The sequence below is a fragment of the Pogoniulus pusillus genome, chromosome 38 (genome assembly GCF_015220805.1).
Source record: "Pogoniulus pusillus isolate bPogPus1 chromosome 38, bPogPus1.pri, whole genome shotgun sequence".
Lineage (NCBI taxonomy): Eukaryota > Metazoa > Chordata > Aves > Piciformes > Lybiidae > Pogoniulus > Pogoniulus pusillus.
Window position 1 is genome coordinate 8,459,799 of NC_087301.1, and position 18,774 is coordinate 8,478,572.

Below are 18,774 nucleotides of genomic sequence, written 5' to 3' on the forward strand. Positions count from 1 at the left end.
AGCCCCTCTCACCAGCTGATTTCTCACTGAAGCCAAGCCTGGCTGGGGCACTTAGTGCCATGGGTTGGTTGATTGGATAGGGCTGGGGTTCAGGTTGGGCTGGAGGAGCTTGGAGCTCTCTTCCATCCTGCCTGATTCTATGATTCTTCCATCCTTGTGCTTACTGCTTGGCAGTGTGGAGAGCTCCCAGCTGCATCCCTGCTGCTCGACACCCACCTTCAGCCACCCCTCAGGGCTGACCTCTTCAGAAAGAGGATGCCAGGTTGGTGCTGAAAGCTGAGCTGCCCTTGCTACCCCCCATCTGAAACCCAACCAGCATCCAGCTGCTTTTCTTTGTCATCTTTAACTCTCCAAGCCTCATCATCTTCCCCCTCCCGTGGCTGTTTGCCTGCCTATCTCTGCCCGTGCTGCTCCCAGCCCTGCCGTACAAGAGCTCTATCGAGTGCCACAAGCTGAGATGCCTTGGCAGCTGTCCACACAGCCGGCAGGAAAACAGCAGACAAGGAGACAAAAAGAAGCTGATCTGCTTCTCTCAGCCTCTGCTGGGGTTGATTTCAAAGAGGCTCCAGTGGGAGCTGTGGGAAGGGACTGGCACTGCTTGGCTGGGGTTGCAATGGAAGCCAAGGCAGCAGAGCGCTGCGGATCCTGCTCCTGGCCCTGCTTGGAGCATCCAGGGGGGTTTGGTGGGCAGCTGCCCCCCCTGGGAGAGCAGCAGGGGCTGTGCTTTGAAGGTGGTTGTGGTTGTGTTGAAGGATGGACTGGATGATCTTAAGGGTCACAGAATGGGTTGGGTTGGGAGGGAGCTCAAAGCTTGTCCGGTTCTAACCCCCCCTGACACGGGCAGGGACACCTCCCACTAGAACAGGATGCTCAAGGCCTCATCCAACCTGGTCCTGAGCACCTCCCTGGGCAACCTGTGCCAGTGTCTCCTCACCCTCCCTCCCTCTGCTCCACAACCTCCCTGGGCAGCCTGTGCCAGTGTCTCCTCACCCTCCCTCCCTGTGGTCCACAACCTCCCTGGGCAGCCTGTGCCAGTGTCTCCTCATCCTCCCTCCCTGTGCTCCACAACCTCCCTGGGCAGCCTGTGCCAGTGTCTCCTCACCCTCCCTCCCTGTGCTCCACAGCCTCCCTGGGCAGCCTGTGCCAGTGTCTCCTCATCCTCCCTCCCTCTGCTCCATGACCTCCCTGGGCAGCCTGTGCCAGTGTCTCCTCACCCTCACTCCCTGTGCTCCACAACCTCCCTGGGCAGCCTGTGCCAGTCTCCTCCCACCCTCACTGCCAACAATTTCTTCCTCATTTCCACTCCCAATCTCCCCTCTTCAAGCTTCAATCCATTGCCTCTCATCCTATCACTCCCAGCCCTTGTCCCAAGCCCCTCCCCAGCTCTCCTTCAGGCACTGCAAGGCTGCTCTAAGGTCTCCCTGCAGCCTTCTCTTCTTCAGGCTAAACAGCCTCAACTCTCCCAGCCTGACCCCATAGGAGAGATTCTCCAACTCTCTGAGCATCTTGGTGGCCTCCTCTGGACCCTCTCCAGCAGCTGCAGGTCCTCCCTGTGCTGGGTTCCCAGAGCTGGAGGCAGTGCTGCAGGGGAGGGCTGAGCAGAGCAGAGCAGAGGGGCAGAATCCCCTCCCTGTGCTGCTGCTCTGCCTGCTCTGCCTGCAGCCAGCACACAGCTGGCTCTGGGCTGCCAGGGACCAGTGCTGGCTGCTGGGCACCTTGGCACCAACTGACACCCCCAAGCCCTTCTCCTCCAGGCTGCCCTCAAGCCACTCCTTGCCCAACCTCTTCTCTAGGCTGCACAACCCCACCTCTCCCAGCCTGTCCCCACAGAGAAGCTGCTCAGCCCTCTGATCATCTGTGTAGCCTCCTCTGGACCCAGAGGTCTCCCTGAGTTTCCTTGTAAGAAGCATCCCAGGAAGGTGAGGACCATCTGGAAGAGCTCAGTCTCCTGTGCCAGTGCCCCTGTGCCAATGCCCCCAACTGAACCCAGCACTCAAGGGGTGACCACAGCAGTGCCAATGCCCAGAGGCACAATCCCTGCCCTGCTCCTGCTGCCTACACCATTGCTGATCCAAACCAGGCTGTTGGTGCCCTCCTTGCCCACCTGGGCACACTTTGGCACATCTTCAGCTGCCAGCCAACAGTCCCAAGTCCTTCTCTGCTGGACAACCTCTCAGCCACTCCAGCTCATCAGGCAGGAAATGTGAGCAGCAGTTTGGAGGGAGGGAAACCAAGACCCCAGGGGATGAATTTCCCTAAGGGAGGGGAGGGGAGAGGAGAGGAGAGGAGAGGAGAGGAGAGGAGAGGAGAGGAGAGGAGAGGAGAGGAGAGGAGAGGAGAGGAGAGGAGAGGAGAGGAGAGGAGAGGAGAGGAGAGGAGAGGAGAGGAGAGGAGAGGAGAGGAGAGGAGAGGAGAGGAGAGGAGAGGAGAGGAGAGGAGAGGAGAGGAGAGGAGAGGAGAGGAGAGGAGAGGAGAGGAGAGGAGAGGAGAGGAGAGGAGAGGAGAGGAGAGGAGAGGAGAGGAGAGGAGAGGAGAGGAGAGGAGAGGAGAGGAGAGGAGAGGAGAGGAGAGGAGAGGAGAGGAGAGGAGAGGAGAGGAGAGGAGAGGAGAGGAGAGGAGAGGAGAGGAGAGGAGAGGAGAGGAGAGGAGAGGAGAGGAGAGGAGAGGAGAGGAGAGGAGAGGGAAGAGAGAAGAGAGGAGAGGGAAGAGAGGAGAGAGAAGAGAGAAGAAGAGAGAAGAAGAGAGGAGAGAAGAGAATCAACCAGGTTGGAAGAGACCTCCAAGATCATCCAGTCCAACCTATCCCCCAGCCCTATCCAGTCAACTAGACCATGGCACTAAGTGCCTCATCCAGGCTTTTCTTGAACACCTCCAGGGATGATGCCTGAGGAAAGCTCAGCAGCAAGAGCAGGGCAAGGCACCAAGACCCAGCTCAGAGCTGCTGTGGCTGGGAAGGACCTTTAAGCTCAAGTCCAACCACTACCTGCCTCTCCCAGGGCCACTATTACACTCAGCTCAGGGTTGGCTCTTTTTGCAGCAGGACTCCACAGCTCTCACCTCTCAGGTGGGGTTTTAAATGACAAGGAGAAGATTTTATAAGGCAGGCAAACCTGTGATTATTTCCTCCCCCCACTCCTGCCCCTCCCTCTTCCCTCTCTCTTCCAGGTGCTCAGCTCAGCTTTGTAACACAAGAACGAACTCCACCTGAGCTGCTGTTGTCCTGCTGTTTCAAACTCTGGTTTCTGTCAATATTGCTTGGGTTTTATCAAGTTACTTACACTTTCCATATGATTCTCTCTTCCTCCCCCCTTTCCCTGCCCCCTCAAGCCCCTCTCCCCCCTCTCAAACTGCTGCTGCCTTTCAGAAGGTTTTGTTTCTCCCACTTCACAGTAAATAGCCTGGAAGTAGAAGAGTCAAAGGCAGGAGGAAAGGATTTGCTTTGTTGTGATGTTTCATATCTGTTGCATTTGTCAATGAGGAATACACAAAGAAAAAACAAAAGGAGGGGAAAAAAACCCACATAAAACCCCCCAAAAAACCCAAAACAAAACCCAGGAAGAAGAAAGAAGAAAGAGGAGAAGGAAATCAGAGAGGTAGGCTGAGAGGACTGCCCTGGACTTGCAGAAGGCAGGCAGAGCTTTACCATCAGAGCTTCCCAGCTGCTAGCAGTGCTCTTTATAGAAGCATGGAGTTGATTTGGGCTGGGAAAGGCCTTTATAAGGTCAAAGAATCATGGAACTATAGAACTGTTTCACTTGGAAAAGCCCTCTCAGGTCATTGAATCCAAGCAGCAACCCAACCCCACCATGGCCATCAAACCACGGCCCCAAGAGCCACGGCCACAGAGTCCCTTCCAGCCCAGCCCATGGCAGGGTGGAGTTGATTCCTTGGCATCCAGAAGCCAGGCAGAGGTTTACCATCAGAGCTCCCCAGCTTCTAGCACTGCTGTTTAGAGCATCATGGAATTGTTTTGGTTGGAAGAGACCTCTGAGGTCATTGAGTCCAACCAGCAACCCAACCCCAGCATGGCCACCAAGCTGAGCCCCACAGTGCCATGGCTGTTCATGGCCCTACCATGGCTCCCAAACCATGGCCCCAAGTGCCATGGACACAGAGTTCTTGGACACCTCCAGGGATGGGGTCTCCACCACCCCCCTGGGCAGGCTGTGCCAATCCTTTATCTTCTTGCAGCAAAGAAATTGTTCCTCAGCTCCAACCCTGGCACTATTTCAGGCCATTTTCTCTTCTTCTATCTGGGGATCATCCAATCCAACCCCCCTGCTCCAGCAGGGCACCCCCAGCAGCTTGCCCAGCAGCACAGTGCCCAGGGGGGTTGGAAGCTCTCCACACAAGGACACTCCACAGCCTCTCTGGGCAGCCTGCTCCAGGCTCCAGCACCCTCACAACAAACAACTTTCTCCTCCTCTTCAGGTAGAACCTCCTGGGCTCCACTTTGTGCCCCTTGCCCTGCCACTGGCCACCACTGGCAAGAGCCTGGCCCCAGGCTCTTGCCCTCCACAGCTCCTTCAGCTCTTGCTGAGCACTGGGCAGATCCCAGTATTCCAGATGTGACCTTAGCAGGGCAGAGTAGAGAGGGAGAAGAACCTCTCTCGATCTCCTGGTCATGCCCTGCTTCATGCCTCCCCAGGACAACACTGACCTTACTGGCCATGAGGCCACATTACTGGCTGATGAGCAACTTGTTGTGTCCCAGCACTGCCAGCTCCTTCTGCCTGGGGGGGGTCACACATAAATGGCAGTCCCAAAACACAGGAGATGTGGCTGTGGTCCCACCAAAGTGGAGCTCTGGCAGCAGGAAGATGCAAAGAACTCAGAATCACAGAATAAAGGTCGATAAAGACCTTGAAGATGATTGAGTCCAACCAAGTCTCTAACTCTGCCAAGGCTGGGGCTAGCCCATGGCACTCAGCACCACATCTACATGGCCTTGGAACCCCTCCATGGATGGGGATGCCACCAGTGCTGTGGGCAGCCTCCTCTCTCAAGGAGAAGAAAGGGCTCCTGCAAGAGTGCTCAGGCATTGGCACAGGCTGCCCAGGGAGGTGATGGAGTCCCCATCCCTGGAGGTGTTCCAGACACCTGTGGCCATGGCACTTGGGGCCATGGTTTGGTGACCATGGTGAGGTTGGGTTGATGATTGGCCTGGATGATTTCCTCTGGAGAAAGATGTGTCCATGGCACTTGGGGATGTGGTTTAGTGGCCATGGTTTAGTGGCCATGGTGGTTGCTGCTTGGGTTTGATGACCTGGGAGGGCTTTTCCAACAGAAGCAACAGTTCTTTAGTTCTCTGAGATCCAGTCTAAAACTCCTCTGGTACAACCTGAGGCCATTTCCCCTCATCCTATCCCTTGTTCCTTGAGAGAAGAGACCAACCCCCACCTGGCTCCAACCTCTTTGCAGGAGAGCCTGAGTTGGAGCTGTTCAGTCTGGAGAGGAGAAGGCTCTGAGGTGACCTCATTGTGGCCTTTCAGTATCTGAAGGGGGGTACAGGGAAGCTGGAGAGGGACTTTTTAGTCTGGAGAGGGACTTTTTAGTCTGGAGAGGGACTTTTTAGTCTGGAGAGGGACTTTTTAGGCTGTCAGGGAGTGATAGGACTGGGGAGAATGGAGCAAAGCTGGAAATGGGGAGATTCAGACTGGATGTTAGGAAGAAGTTGTTCAGCATGAGGGTGGTGAGACATTGGAATGGGTTGCCCAGGGAAGCCTCATCCCTGGAGGTGTTTAAGGCCAGGCTGGATGAGGCTCTGCACATCCTAATCTAGGGCAGGGTGCCCCTGGGCATGGCAGAGGCTTGGAAGTGGATGGTCCTTGTGGTCCCTTCCAACCCTGACTGATTCTGTGATTCTAAGCTGCAGAGTGCCAGAAGCTCTCCCCTGAGCCTCCTTTTTCTCCAGGCTAAACAACCACATTTCCTCAGCAGCTCCTCAACACGAGGCTCCTCCTGCCTGCAAACACAAACCTCAGCTTAACATTCAGCTCCCCAAAGGCCACTGCACCCAGCCCTGAGATCTCCTCAGCCTTTTAATTGCAGTGATTCATTTCCTTCCACCCAGCTCAGCAGATTGCATCGAGACACCCAAGAAGAACCATTCAGAATCAGCTGCCAGATGATTTTCTCTCCTGCACCTCTCCTGCAAGTAAAGAGACTCTTGCAGGACAATGCTCAGAGCTGTTTGCTTGCTCCAGCAAGCCCAAATTGGGTCAGAAATTTGATCTTTTTCTTACAGCTGCCTGGTCCTCTACATCAAATTTGCCTCCCAATGCAGTTGAAACCACAAAGTTAATCAGTTAGTAAAACTTTCCCCTTCCAGGCTGCCTTGATCCCAGGATTTGAAGTCCTTTGCAAAGGTCACTGTTAGAACAATGAGAATTTCCCAGCTGAAATGTTTTCATGGGGATGGGAAAAGGAAAACGTGGGGAAAAAAGAGGAAGAAAAGAAAAAGAAGGGAAGAGGAGGAAAAAAGGAAAAAGGAAAAGAAAAGAAAAGGAAGAGGAAAAAGGAAAAGAAAGGAAAAGGAAGAGGAAAAAGGAAAAGGAAAAGGAAAAGGAAAAGGAAAAGGAAAAGGAAAAGGAAAAGGAAGAAAAAAAAGGAAAAGAAAAAAGGAAAGAAAAAAAGGAAAGAAAAAAAGGAAAAAAGGAAGAGAAAAAAACCCCAATAAGATAAAAGGAAATAAAAAAGGGGGAAAAGGGAAAGAAAAAAGGAAAAGAGGAAAAGAAAAGAGGAAAAGAAAAGAAAAGAAAAGAAAAGAAAAGAAAAGAAAAGAAAAGAAAAGAAAAGAAAAGAAAAGAAAAGAAAAGAAAAGAAAAGAAAAGAAAAGAAAAGAAAAGAAAAGAAAAGAAAAGAAAAGAAAAGAAAAGAAAAGAAAAGAAGAAAGATAAAAGGAAAATATAAAAGGAAATGAAAAAGGGAAAAAAATGAAAGAAAAAAGGAAAGAAAAATGAAAGAAAAAAGAGGAAAAGATGAAGAGAAGAGGGGAGGGGAGAGGAGGGGAGGGGAGGGGGAAGGAAAGGAGGGGAAAGGAGAGGAGGGGAGAGGAGGAGGGAAATAGAAGGGAGGGGGAAGGGAAGGGAAGGGAAGGGGAAAGGAAGGGGAAGGGGAAGGGGAAAGGAGCAGGAAAGGAAGGGGAAAGGAAGGGGGAAAGGAAGGGGGAAGTGGGAAGGGAAAGGGGAAGGGGAAGGGGAAGGGGAAGGGGAAGGGGAAGGGGAAGGGGAAGGGGAAGGGGAAGGGGAAGGGGAAGGGAAGGGAAAGGGAAGGGAAAGGGAAGGGAAAGGGAAGGGAAAGGGAAGGGAAAGGGAAGGGAAGGGAAAGGGAAGGGAAAGGGAAGGGAAAGGAGGAAGAGAAGAAAAAAAAAAGGGAAAAAAATAAAACCAAACAGAAGAAAAAAAGGGGGGGGGGGGGGGGAAATGAAAAGTAAAATAAAGAAAAAGAAAAAGAAAAAGAAAAAGAAAAAGAAAAAGAAAAAGAAAAAGAAAAAGAAAAAGAAAAAGAAAAAGAAAAAGAAAAAGAAAAAGAAAAAGAAAAAGAAAAAGAAAAAGAAAAAAGAAAGAAAAAGAAAAAGATTAAGGAAAAAGTAAAGAAAAAGAAGGAAAAGAGAAAAGGAAAAGGAGCAAAAGGGAAATAAAGGAAACGAAAAAGGGGGAAAATGAAAAGAAAAAGGAAAGAAAAAAGGAAAAATTAAAAAAAGAAAAGGAAAAGAAGGAGAAAAAAAGGAGAAAGACACAGAAAAAAAAAGGGAAGAGCAAAATATTGTCTTGCAGGAGTGGGAACATTCCGGCGGTGGTTGGCAAGCAGGCAGTGAATGAGCTTCTTTGTGGGGAAATATTGAAACCAAGGCAGAGTCAGGCTGTGATTGCCATGCAAATGTTAATGGTGTTTGGAAGCTTCAGAGGGAAAAACTCCTCCTTTGTGCAGCAGCCTCAATATCCATCAGTCCCTCTGCTCTGCAAGCAAACAGCAGTCTGTAGAATAACCCAAACCACCACGGGGACAGGCTCCAAATTACTCAGAAACCTAATTCCCACCCAACTTAGGCACTGAGCAGCTCACTCCAGCTTCGGTTCAATCGCTGCTGTGCCACAGAAGCAATTCCCAGCCCCATTCTTCCCATCCTCTCCCTGCCACCATCACCTGCATCCTTCTTCCCGGCCCTGCCTTGCAGGGGCAGCCACTGAAATATCTCCTGTGGTTGTGTGGCTGCTGCCAAAAGCCCTCCAAGGGGTGGGGGGGTCCTGGGTTGCATCAAGAGCAATGTGGGCAGCTGGGCAAAGGAGGGGGTTCTGCCTCCCTGCACTGCCTGGTGAGACCCCACCTGGAGGGGACTCTGCCTCTCTACACCCTCTGGTGAGACCCCACCTGGAGGGGACTCTGCCTCTCTGCATCCTCTGGTGAGACCCCACCTGGAGGGGACTCTGCCTCTCTGCATCCTCTGGTGAGACCCCACCTGGAGGGGACTCTGCCTCTCTGCATCCTCTGGTGAGACCCCACCTGAAGGGGACTCTGCCTCCCTGCATCCTCTAGTGAGACCCCACCTGAAGTGGACTCTGCCTCCCTGCATCCTCTAGTAAGACCTCACCTGAAGTGGACTCTGCCTCCCTGCATCCTCTAGTAAGACCCCACCTGAAAAGGACTCTGCCTCTCTACACCCTCTGGTGAGACCTCACCTGAAGGGGATTCTGCCTCTCTGCATCTTCTGGTGAGACCTCACCTGAAGGGGACTCTGCCTCTTTGCAACCTCTGGTGAGACCTCACCTGAAGGGGACTCTGCCTCTCTGCACCCTCTGGTGAGACCCCACCTGAAGGGGATTCTGCCTCTCTGCACCCTCTGGTGAGACCACATCTGGAGGGGATTCTGCCCCTCTATACCCTCTAGTGAGACCCCACCTGGAGCACTGTGCCCAGTTCTGGCCCCCTATGACAAGAAAGATCTGGAGGTGCTGGAAGGTGTCCAGAGCAGGGCCAAGAGGCTGATCAGAGGGCTGGAGCTGCTCTGCTGTGGGGAGAGGATGAGAGAGTTGGGGTTGTGCAGTCTGGAGAAGGCTCCAAGGAGACCTCATTGTGGCCTTCCAGTGCCTGGAGGGGGCTACAGGAAAGCTGGGGAGGAGCTTTTTAGGGTGTCAGGTAGTGACAGGACTTGGAGGAATGGGCCCAAGCTAGAGGAGGGGAGGTTGAGATTAGACCTCAGGAAGAAGTTCTTCAGCATGAGGGTGGTGAGAGCCTGGCACAGGTTGCCCAGGGAGGCAGTGGAAGCCTCAGCCCTGGGTGTTTTTAAGGCCAGACTGGATGAGGCTCTGAGCAGCCTGATTCAGTGTGAGGTGTCCCTGCCTGTGGCAGGGAGCTGGAACTGGATGATCCTTGGGGTCCCTTCCAACCCTGGCAGTTGTGTGATTCTGTGACTTGCCCAAGGCAAGCTGGTGGCAGAGGGAAAATACAGCCCAGGAGTGTCACTGTCACTTAGAGGCCAGGTGGACAATGCAGGGATGTAATTGCAAGCAGCCATCCCTGCTTCCACACCTTCCCCCCCCCCAGAGTGGCCTACAGGTGGGGATGGGGAAACCAGCAGGGACCAGATCAAATGATCCTCATTGCCTAAGGGATGGAAGCTAAAAATAACCCCAAACCAAGCTCCTGGCTGCCAGGCTGTGCACCCCTCTGCCAGGGGTAGAGCATGGAAAACACCCAGCCCTGCCACAGCCACACAGCCACGCTCTCTGCTGCTCCTAGGCTGGCTTTAACAGGGGTGGCATTGGGTTTAACCTGCCTGGCACCAACTTTAACCCATTTGGCATCGAGTTTAACCTGCCTGGCATCGAGTTTAACTTGTCTGGAATCAAGTTTAATTCATCTAGCATCAAGTTTAATTCATCTAGCATCAAGTTTAACCCATCTGGCATCGAGTTTAACTTGTCTGGCACCAAGTTTAATTCATCTAGCATCAAGTTTAACCATCTGGCATGGAGTTTAACTTACCTAGCATCAAGTTTAACTTGTCTAGCCTCAGGTTAAACTCATCTAGCATCAAGTTTAAGCCATCTGGCATCAAGTTAAACCCATCTGGCACGGAGTTTAACTTACCTAGCATCAAGTTTAACTTGTCTGGCCCCAAGTTTGACTCATCTAGCATCAAGTTTAACCCATCTGGTATCAAATTTAACCCATCTGACACTGAGTTTAACCCATTTGGCATCGAGTTTAACTTATCTAGCATCAACTTTAACCTGCCTAGCACCAACTTTAACCCATATGTCATGGAGTTTAACCTGTCTGGCACCAAGTTTAAGATGTCTGGAATAGGGATTAACCAACCTGGTATGGATTTTAACCTGTCTGGTACCAAGTTTAACCTGTCTGGCATAGGGTTTAACCCATCTGGCATTGAGTTTAACCCATCTGGCATCGAGTTTAACTTGTCTGGCACCAAGTTTAACCCACCTGACATTGAGTTTAACCTGTCTATCATCAAGTTTAACTCATCTAGCATAGAGTTTAACCCACCTGGCACCAAGTTTAACCTGTCTAGCATCAAGTTTAATGCATCTAGCATAGAGTTTAACCCATCCAACATTGAGTTTAACACATCTGGCATCGAGTTTAGCCCACCTGGCATCGAGTTTAACTCATCTAGTATCAAGTTCAACCCACCTGGCACCAAGTTCACCCCTCTTGGCATCCGGTTTAACCTATTAGACATCAGATTTCATCCACATGGCTTCAAGTTTAACCCACTTGGCATCAGGTTTAACTCACCTGGCATCAAGTTTAACCCATCTGGCATCAAGTTTAACTCTTGTGGCATTGAGTTTAACACATCTGGTATTGGGTTTATCCAAGCTGGCATCAAGTTTAACTTGCCAGTCATTGAGTTTAAGCCATCTGGCTTCTAGTTTAACCCACCTGACTTTGGGTTTAACCAACCTGGCATTGAGTTTTAGTTGTTTAACACTGGTTTTAACCCATTTGATGTCGAGTTTAACCTGTCTGGCACTGAGTTTAACCCATTGGGCATTGGATTTAAACTGCCTGGTATCAAGTTTAATCCACCTGACACAAAGTTTGATGCACCTGACATGAGGTTTAGCCCACTTAGCATCAAGTTTAATCCACCTGGCTTTGGATTTAGCCAGCCTGGCATTGAGTTTAAGATGTTTAACATTGGTTTCAACCCATTTGATGTCAAGTTTAACCTGTCTGGCATCAAGTTTAACCCACTTGGTATCAGATTTAAGCTGTCTGATATCAAGTTTAACCCATCTGGTGTCAAGTTTAATGCACCTGACATGAGGTTTAACCCACCTGACACTGAGTTTAATCCACCTGGCTTTGGGTTTAGCCAGCCTGGCATTGAGTTTAAGCTGTTTAACACTGGGTTTAACCCCTTTGACATCAAGTTTAACCTGTCTGGCATCCAGTTTAGCCCACTTGGTATCAGATTTAAGCTGCCTGATTTCAAGTTTAATCCACCTGACATCAAGTTTAACCCACCTGGCTTTGGATTTAGCCAGCCTGGCATTGAGTTTAAGCTGTTTAACACTGGTTTTAACCCATTTGACATCAAGTTTAACATGTCTGGTGTCAAGTTTAACCCACTTGACATCAGATTTAAGCTGCCTGGCATCAAGTTTAACCCACCTGACATCAAGTTCAACGCACCTGACATGAAGTTTAACCCACCTGGCTTTGGATTTAGCCAGCCTGGCATTGAGTTTAAGCTGTTTAACACTGGGTTTAACCCATTTGACATCGAGTTTAACCTGTCCATCATCAAGTTTAACCCACTTAGCATCGGATTTAAGCTGCCTGGTATCAAGTTCAATCCACCTGGCACAAAATTTGATGCACCTGACATGAGGTTTAGCCCACTTAACATCAAGTTTAATCCACCTGGCTTTGGGTTTAGTCAGCCTGGCATTGAGTTTAAGCTGTTTAACATTGGTTTTAACCCATTTGACATCAAGTTTAACCTGTCTGGCATCAAGTTTAACCCACTTGACATCAGATTTCAGCTGCCTGGCACCAAGTTTAACGCACCTGACATGAGGTTTAACCCACCTGGCACAGAGTTTAATCAATCTGGTTTTGGATTTAGCCAGCCTGACATTGAGTTTAAGCTGTTTAACACTGGGTTTAACTCATTTGACATTAAGTTTAACCTGTCTGGTGTCAAGTTTGACCCACTTGGTATCAGATTTAAGCTGCCTGGTATCAAGTTTAATCCACCTGGCATCAAGTTTAATGCACCTGACACGAAGTTTAACCCACCTGGCTTTGGGTTTAGTCAACCTGGCATTGAGTTTAAGCTGTTTAACACTGGTTTTAACCCATTTGACATCGAGTTTAACCTGTCTGGCATCAAGTTTAACCCATTTGACATCAGATTTCAGCTGCCTGGCACCAAGTTTAACGCACCTGACATGAGGTTTAATGTACCTGGCACAGAGTTTAATGCACCTGGCATGGAGTTTAACCCCCCTGACATCGAGTTTAAGCCCTTCCCCCCCGCCCCAGCATCAGGCGGAGGTTGCTAGCAGCAGCGATGCCCGCCTAGCTAAGCCCGCACGGGTACCCAGGCAGCCAGCCGAGCTGCCAGCCAGCCGAGCAAGCGCTTGCAGAAGCTCCCAGCCAGCTTTGAAGTTCACCTTTCAGCCCAGCAGTGAGTAATTAGAGTCCCCAGCTGTAATTACTTTCTAAAGCTGGGTTTTTAATTGCGCTCCTGCCCCCACCTGCCCCTTTCCCACTCGGAGATGGAAGCTGGGGTTGGGGGTGTGTGTGTGTGTGTGTGTGGGGGGGTCCCTGGCCTCAGTGGCTGTGCAAAGCACAAGAGGTGAAAAGCATTTCTTTATCCTTTTTAATTTTGGCTCGCCCCCCCCCCCCCCCCCCCCCCCCCGCCCCCCCGCCCCACCCTTTTAAGTTTTTCCTTGCTCCACAGAGGGATTTGGGGAGCTGCTGTTCCCCCCTCCCACCTGCCCCAAAGCGCTAACCTCAAACTGAGGGACACAGGACAAGCCTCAGTCCCTCCAGTGGGGGCCTCGAAGGGACCTCCCCCCGCCCAAGGGGATGGAGAGGTGGGGGTTGTGTTTTGGTAGCCCTACCCCAAACTAGACTTGGGGGTGAGGTTGTGGCTGTTTCCCACTCCTTTTCCTGCTCTCCCCCCCCAGCCCTGGATTGCTGCGGGGGCTCCGGAGCAGGCTGCTGGGGGCCGGTATGGCTGATAAGAAGCAAGACCCCCACCCCCCTGCCCCGTTTTGGCGATTAAAGGGGGGTGGGATCCACTCAACTTCTTAATCTGCCCCACTGGTGTGGGGAGCAGAACCCTAATGTGCTGGGGGCGACAGACACCTCCCCAGGTTTAGGGACTGGGGGGGCGGGGGAGGGACGAGACCACCACCCAACTGCTTTATCTGCCCTTGTGTGGGAAGCATCACCTTCAAGTCGTGGAGGTACCGCTGGGGTGGGGAGGGTGTGAGGGAGGACGGAGTGCAGCGGGGGGGCGAGGGAGTGCATCCATTTCTCCCTTGCCAGCGATGCACAAGTGGCTGCTCCCACCTTCCTCTAATTCCCCCCCCCCCCTTCTCTCTCCCAGCTTTGCATTTTTTGGGGGGAGGGGGTCTGTGTGTGCACAAATCGCTGCCCCCCCCCATCCCATCCCAGCTGAGCCATCTCTCAGCTGCGCGCAAGTTACTCCCCCTTCGCCCAGCACTTTCCTTCCCTCCCTCCCCCTTTTTCCCATTTTTCTCCCCCCCTCCCCTCTGTCTTTACCCCCCCCCTCCTCAAAAAGCTGAGCTGCGCCGAGCCTCGCTCCGCCAGTCAAGGCAGAGCAGCCGGGGGAGGAGCTGGGGGGTGGGGGGGGGCGGCGGTGGCGGTGATGGAGCCGGGGATGGAACCGGGAAAGCGAAGCCGGCGGGCGGCGGCGGTGGCAGCAGCAGCAGCAGCAGCAACAGCGGCGGCCTGAAGCCCCCCCGGCGGTGGTGGCATCAGCAGCGGTGGAGCCCACTCCCCAGACAACCTCTTCCCAGCTCCTCCAGTTGATTTACCACCCCCTCCTCTGCTCCGGGAGCCGAGCCCACCCTGAGGAATGAGCGCTTTCCAGGCAGACCTCCTCCTCCTCCTCCTCGGGTGCTTCCTCCTCAGCCAAGGTAGGACCCGCAGCCTGCACTTAGTTTTCTTGCTGTCGGATGGAGATGCGGGCGGGGGAGGGGGTGTTTTGTGTGTGGGGGGGTCCGCGTCTGCTTTTTGCTGTTTGCGCGAAGATTCAGCAATGTTGTGTGGTGTGAGGGGGGGAGAAGGAGAAGAAGGAGGATTGCAGAGTTTCTCAGGCATCCTCGGCGAGGCAGCTCGCTCGGTGGCTTTTCTTCTTGCATGAAAAAAGAGGAGAAGGGGGGGAGGCAGGAGAAAAATCTTCAGCATGCAAATGAGTTCTTTCAGCTCCAGCTCCGTTAATTAGATCGCGTTTGTGTGTAAACACCGGCTTTGCTCAGCAGCAGCCCCCTCCCAGCCCCCCCATCGCCGCCCGGCTCTTGCGCCCGTACCGAGGGATGGTTGCTCGCGGTGGGGAGGGAAGGAGCCGCTTTGGCTGGCAGCAGAGGATGGTTCCATCCTCCCCCCTTCTTGCAGAGCGATTTGCTCCTGGAAAGGGGTGGTTGTGGTGGCGGGGAGAAGAGTTGGTTTGGATGCAGCCAGCCGAAGGGGAGGTGGGGGAGCCCCGGTGATGGTGTTTGGGGGGGGTGTCACAGCCGGCTCCCATCTCCTGACAGCATGGGATTCGGGTGGGAATCTGGAGGAATTCGCCGTGTAACTTTGCTGCCTGCTTCTCTGCCCGCCTGAAAGGGAAAAATAAAGATGGATTCGAGACGGGGGGGGGAGAAGGGTTGGGGCAGCTGTTGGCCATCCTGCTGCGTCCCTGGGCTATCTGTCACCTGTGGAGGACGCCGAGCTTAGAGAGGCAGCCTCAAGCTTCGTCTGGCTGCTGCTGCTCTCAAATGCCATCTGTGTGTCACACCGCCCTGGTCCCGAAGCCAGCTTGGGCGAGGGGAGGGCTTGGATTTGCTTTAAAAAGAAAGAGAGCAAACCAACAAATCAAACAAAACACAAAAAAAAGGGGGTGGGGGTGGGGGGGGGGGCGACACACGCAACCAAACCCCACCCCACCAACCAAGCCCAAACCCACGCAGCTCGTCCATCTGTTGATTAAATGAAGGATAAAACTTTTGGAGAGAGTAGTGCTGCTCAACGGGCAGCTGCCTTTTGAGCTCAGCCAGACGTGATTGCTGAGCACCCTCCCCCCAGAATCACACGCTAGCTTTCCCCCCCCCACCCCCCACCCCTTATTCCCCCAGCAGGGGGATGTTGTGTCTGGAGGCTGCTGAGACTACCCAGGGGAGTTGTGGAGGTAAACAAAACCCTCCTGGATCCCCCTCTAGGTGATCCTGTTCTGGAGGGGGGGAGGGTTGGACTGGACGAGCTTTGGAGGTCCTTTCCAACCCCTAAGACTGTGATTCTGTGGCTGCACTTCTGCTTGCCCTCACCTCTGCCTTTCCCTGGGCTGGGATGTGATGCTGAGGCTCCCACACTCTCAGCCGTCCACCTCCTCCCCTCTTTTTTTTCCCCCTCTTTCTCTCCCCCCCGCTCCCTCTCTCTGCTTGTGCTAATATTCCTTCGGGGTGGAAAAGCTGTGTTTGCCTTTCGCCTTTGCTTCGGCACAAAAGGAGCCTGCTGCGCCTGCCGCGTAGGTTTCTGGCTGAACAAACCCAAACTCTCCCCTGGTGCAGCAGGGCTGGGGGATAGCAGCGATCGGGGAAGCTGCTCCTGGCCTTCTCCCAGCGCTCTCCCGCTTCAGCCCTCAACTCCCCACAGGTCAAACGGCGCTTGGGAGCAGAGCTGAACTTCGCAGCTAGGATCCAGCAGGGTGGTGGTGTTTCTCTTTTATTATTTTTTTTTTCTCCTCCTCCCCTCCCCTCCCCCCCCCATCCCTCCTCTCCCTCCCCCCTTTTTGCAGCCATTATGTTTAATGCACTTTTTTAACCGCGCCGCTGTTCGCAAGCCGCTGCAGCTCCTCCGCTCTGCTGCGCGGAGCCTGAGCTCAGCTGATCTTTCTCCCCCCCCCCCCTCCCTCCTCTCTCTCTCTTTCTCTCTCTCTCCCCCATCATCTGGCACCTTGCTTATTCATGCTGGGTTACGAGGCAAGGCGACAGCATCTCGCAGAGCGTTTTTGGCTGCTGTCTCCTGCAGGATGAGCCCCGACGTTGGTTCCCCTGGAGCCGCTGTTGGCAGTGGCTTGGCAGTCCCCGCTGGGCTGAAGCCGTGCAGAGGGTCCCTAATAGGCTTTGATGCCAAGGAATCCTTCAACCACACATTGCTCTGGGGGAGGAATGGCCTGGATGCAGGAATTGGAGCCTGTTTGTGTCGTGTTTGCCCTGCCTGAGCAGTGGCTGTGGTTGGTATGCCTGAACATGGCATTCACTTTCCATGGGTGAAGGTCTTTACTGGTGGGCTGTGGGTATGGACATGTTTGGAGCCAGAGGATGACCATGCCTGGCTCTGGAAGGAGCTGATGGATCAAAAGTCACTTGGAGGAACGTTTAAAATCCCTTGGCTCTGCTGCTAGGAGTTGGTGGCTTCTTCTCGTGGGCAGGGAGCAGGCAGAATTGTCTTCTGCCTGCAACACCCAAGGGTCATGAAAGGATTTGCTATCATAGGGCAGGCAGGACTTCATTTCCACCAAGCCAAGGGCAGCAGGGGTGGGAGGCTCAGCTCTGCTGGGACCTGGGATTGGGATATTAGTTACAAGCCCACCTGCTTGACCCAAAAGCCTCATGGAAAAGGTGTTTTCCGTTCAGGGCTCTGTGTGCCTTTGCCCTTGGCTTTGTGCTCCATGCCTCCCTGTGGCACGCCAGCATCCTGCTGTTTCTGCAGACCTCGCAGGCTGGAACTTGGGCTTCCAGCTGAGCTTGCAGGAGAGGAAGGTGCTGGCTGCTGCCTGCCTCCTGCTCAGCTGAGGAGGAGCACGATCTCTTTCGCAGCTGTGCCTCTCTTGAGGTGATGTAGGAAGAACAAATTGCCTTCCCTTGAGCATTCTCTGCCTTTCACCCTTGCAAAGGGCCTGAAGCAGGCAGCATTTCCCCTTCCTCAAAGTCGATAGCTCCGTGGCTCCTCTCCAGGGCTGCTTTCTCCCCCGGGGTTCCTGTTCTCCCACCCTCCACAGAAGCTGTCAGGGCCACAGCTTCGTTGGAAGGCGAGACCAAGCCGCAGCACGATTTGCCTCCTGTGGAGACCAGACGTGTGGTGCCCCTCGGCGGGGAGGAATTGATGCTGCCACGAAGCTCTCTGCTTCTGCCTGGTGGATTGCTTACCCCTCCCTCCTCTGCTCCGAACTGGGAGAGCCTGGAAGCCACTGGGAAAAGTACTTCAGCAGTGGGAAAGTGGGGCTGAGAGTAGGAGAGCCTCTGAAGGTGTACCTGCAGCCGCCACCACCTCCTCTTACTGGCCTGTACCAGATGAATTTGGCAGCATCTGAAATGTACCTTGGCTGGGAAGACTTCTGTCTGTCTGGGGCTCTCTTTCCAGAGGCATGTTTGCTTTCCCTCAGGGTGATGGATACTGAGCTCTCCAGGTGTTGCAGGCTGTGTTTTTCTCCTTCACAGTTCACTTGGTTCCTCTCTGCAAGCGAATGCTTTGCAGTCCTCTGTCAGAGGAGCCCACTGTAAGCAGCAGGGGCTCAACTTGCCCCTGGCTCTCATCGGTTCCCCAGGGTAGAGAAGGGGGAAATGATGCTGATGAGAGAAACTCCACCAGTTCCACCTACCACCACTGGGCAGGACCGGGAGATGAGGACTTTGGCACCTCGGGGGAGGTCAGTGGGTGATGGGCAGCAAAAATCAGTGCTCAGGGAGTGCTGAGAGGTGCATTGGGCTGTTTGCTAAACCCAGCAGGTGAACCCCAGCACTGGGGAGCTGCCCGAGAAAGCCCAGAAGTGCCAAGGCAGGCTGCACAAGAAGCGGTGACTGGAAATGGTTGAGGGGAAGGCAGGAAAGGTTTGGCAAGCTGCTGTGTGAAGATGGGAGGTGCTGCCGGTGGCAGGGTGTGGGTTTGGTAGGGGTAGAGGAGTTAACTGCAGGGCAGGGAAGCTAAAGTTAAGCCTCAAGTAAGAGCTGCTGGTGTCCAGCCTGCGGTGTCCTGAAGGAACAGCTCAGGGTTGTCTCCTCCAAGGTCTTGTGTTAACCCAGTTTAGGTCCCTGCAGGCTCCTCGGCGTCAGCCTGTGCCTCCCGCAGCCAGCTCCGCAGATGACTTTGCTCAAAGTGGCTTCCTCGCAGGGTTTCACTGCTCTGAGGCAGAGCAAGAGGGGGAGGAGCTGAGGGGTTGTGTTCAGGTGGCCTTTGGTGGTGGAAGGAGAGCCGTGGAGAAGCACCTGCCCTGCTGCTAAGGCTGCATCCCTGCCAGCCTCCCTCCTGCCGAGATGAGGCAGAGAGAGGTCCCTGGGCAGCTTATGCCCAGCACATCTCGGGCAGGTGTCGATGCCTTCCGTGCCTTCTTTTTTTGGTTTGAGGGGCACCAAGCAGAGTAGAAACGTGCCCAGAAATCCCTGGCAGCTCCCAGCACTGCGTGGCACCAGCTCCTGGTCCCTCTGTAGTCAGGCTGCGTGCTGGAGTGACAAAGCTGCCTGCTCCTCTCTCTTTTGTAGCTGTAAATAAAGGGGAGAGGCCGACGTGGCCCTCAGGTTGTGAGCTGGCTGAGGATCAAGGAGTGGGAATAAACTGTTTTGC

At 53.4% G+C, this 18,774-nt stretch overlaps 1 protein-coding gene and 1 long non-coding RNA gene across 7 annotated transcripts in view; one reads left to right on the plus strand and one right to left on the minus strand.

The window, feature by feature from the left end:
- The first annotated feature begins 13,863 nt into the window (after positions 1–13,863).
- KIRREL3 (kirre like nephrin family adhesion molecule 3) overlaps positions 13,864–18,774 on the plus strand; it is a 470,660-nt gene continuing 465,749 nt past the window's right edge. For all 4 annotated transcript variants that reach the window (XM_064173308.1, XM_064173309.1, XM_064173312.1 and 1 more), the window contains exon 1: positions 13,864–14,150. In XM_064173308.1, coding sequence (XP_064029378.1) covers positions 14,090–14,150 — 61 coding nt within the window. In that variant the 5' untranslated portion in view covers positions 13,864–14,089. The remainder of the gene's footprint in view (positions 14,151–18,774) is intronic.
- On the minus strand, positions 14,146–15,597 carry LOC135191209 (uncharacterized). Of its 3 annotated transcripts, none has more exons than XR_010308764.1 (3): positions 15,540–15,597; positions 14,931–15,060; positions 14,146–14,834 (listed from the first exon to the last, which is right to left on the minus strand). It is a non-coding gene; the product is annotated as an uncharacterized LOC135191209 (long non-coding RNA). The 3 variants fall into 3 exon arrangements; XR_010308762.1 differs by lacking the exon at positions 15,540–15,597 and adding an exon at positions 15,182–15,285; XR_010308763.1 differs by lacking the exon at positions 15,540–15,597 and adding an exon at positions 15,158–15,272.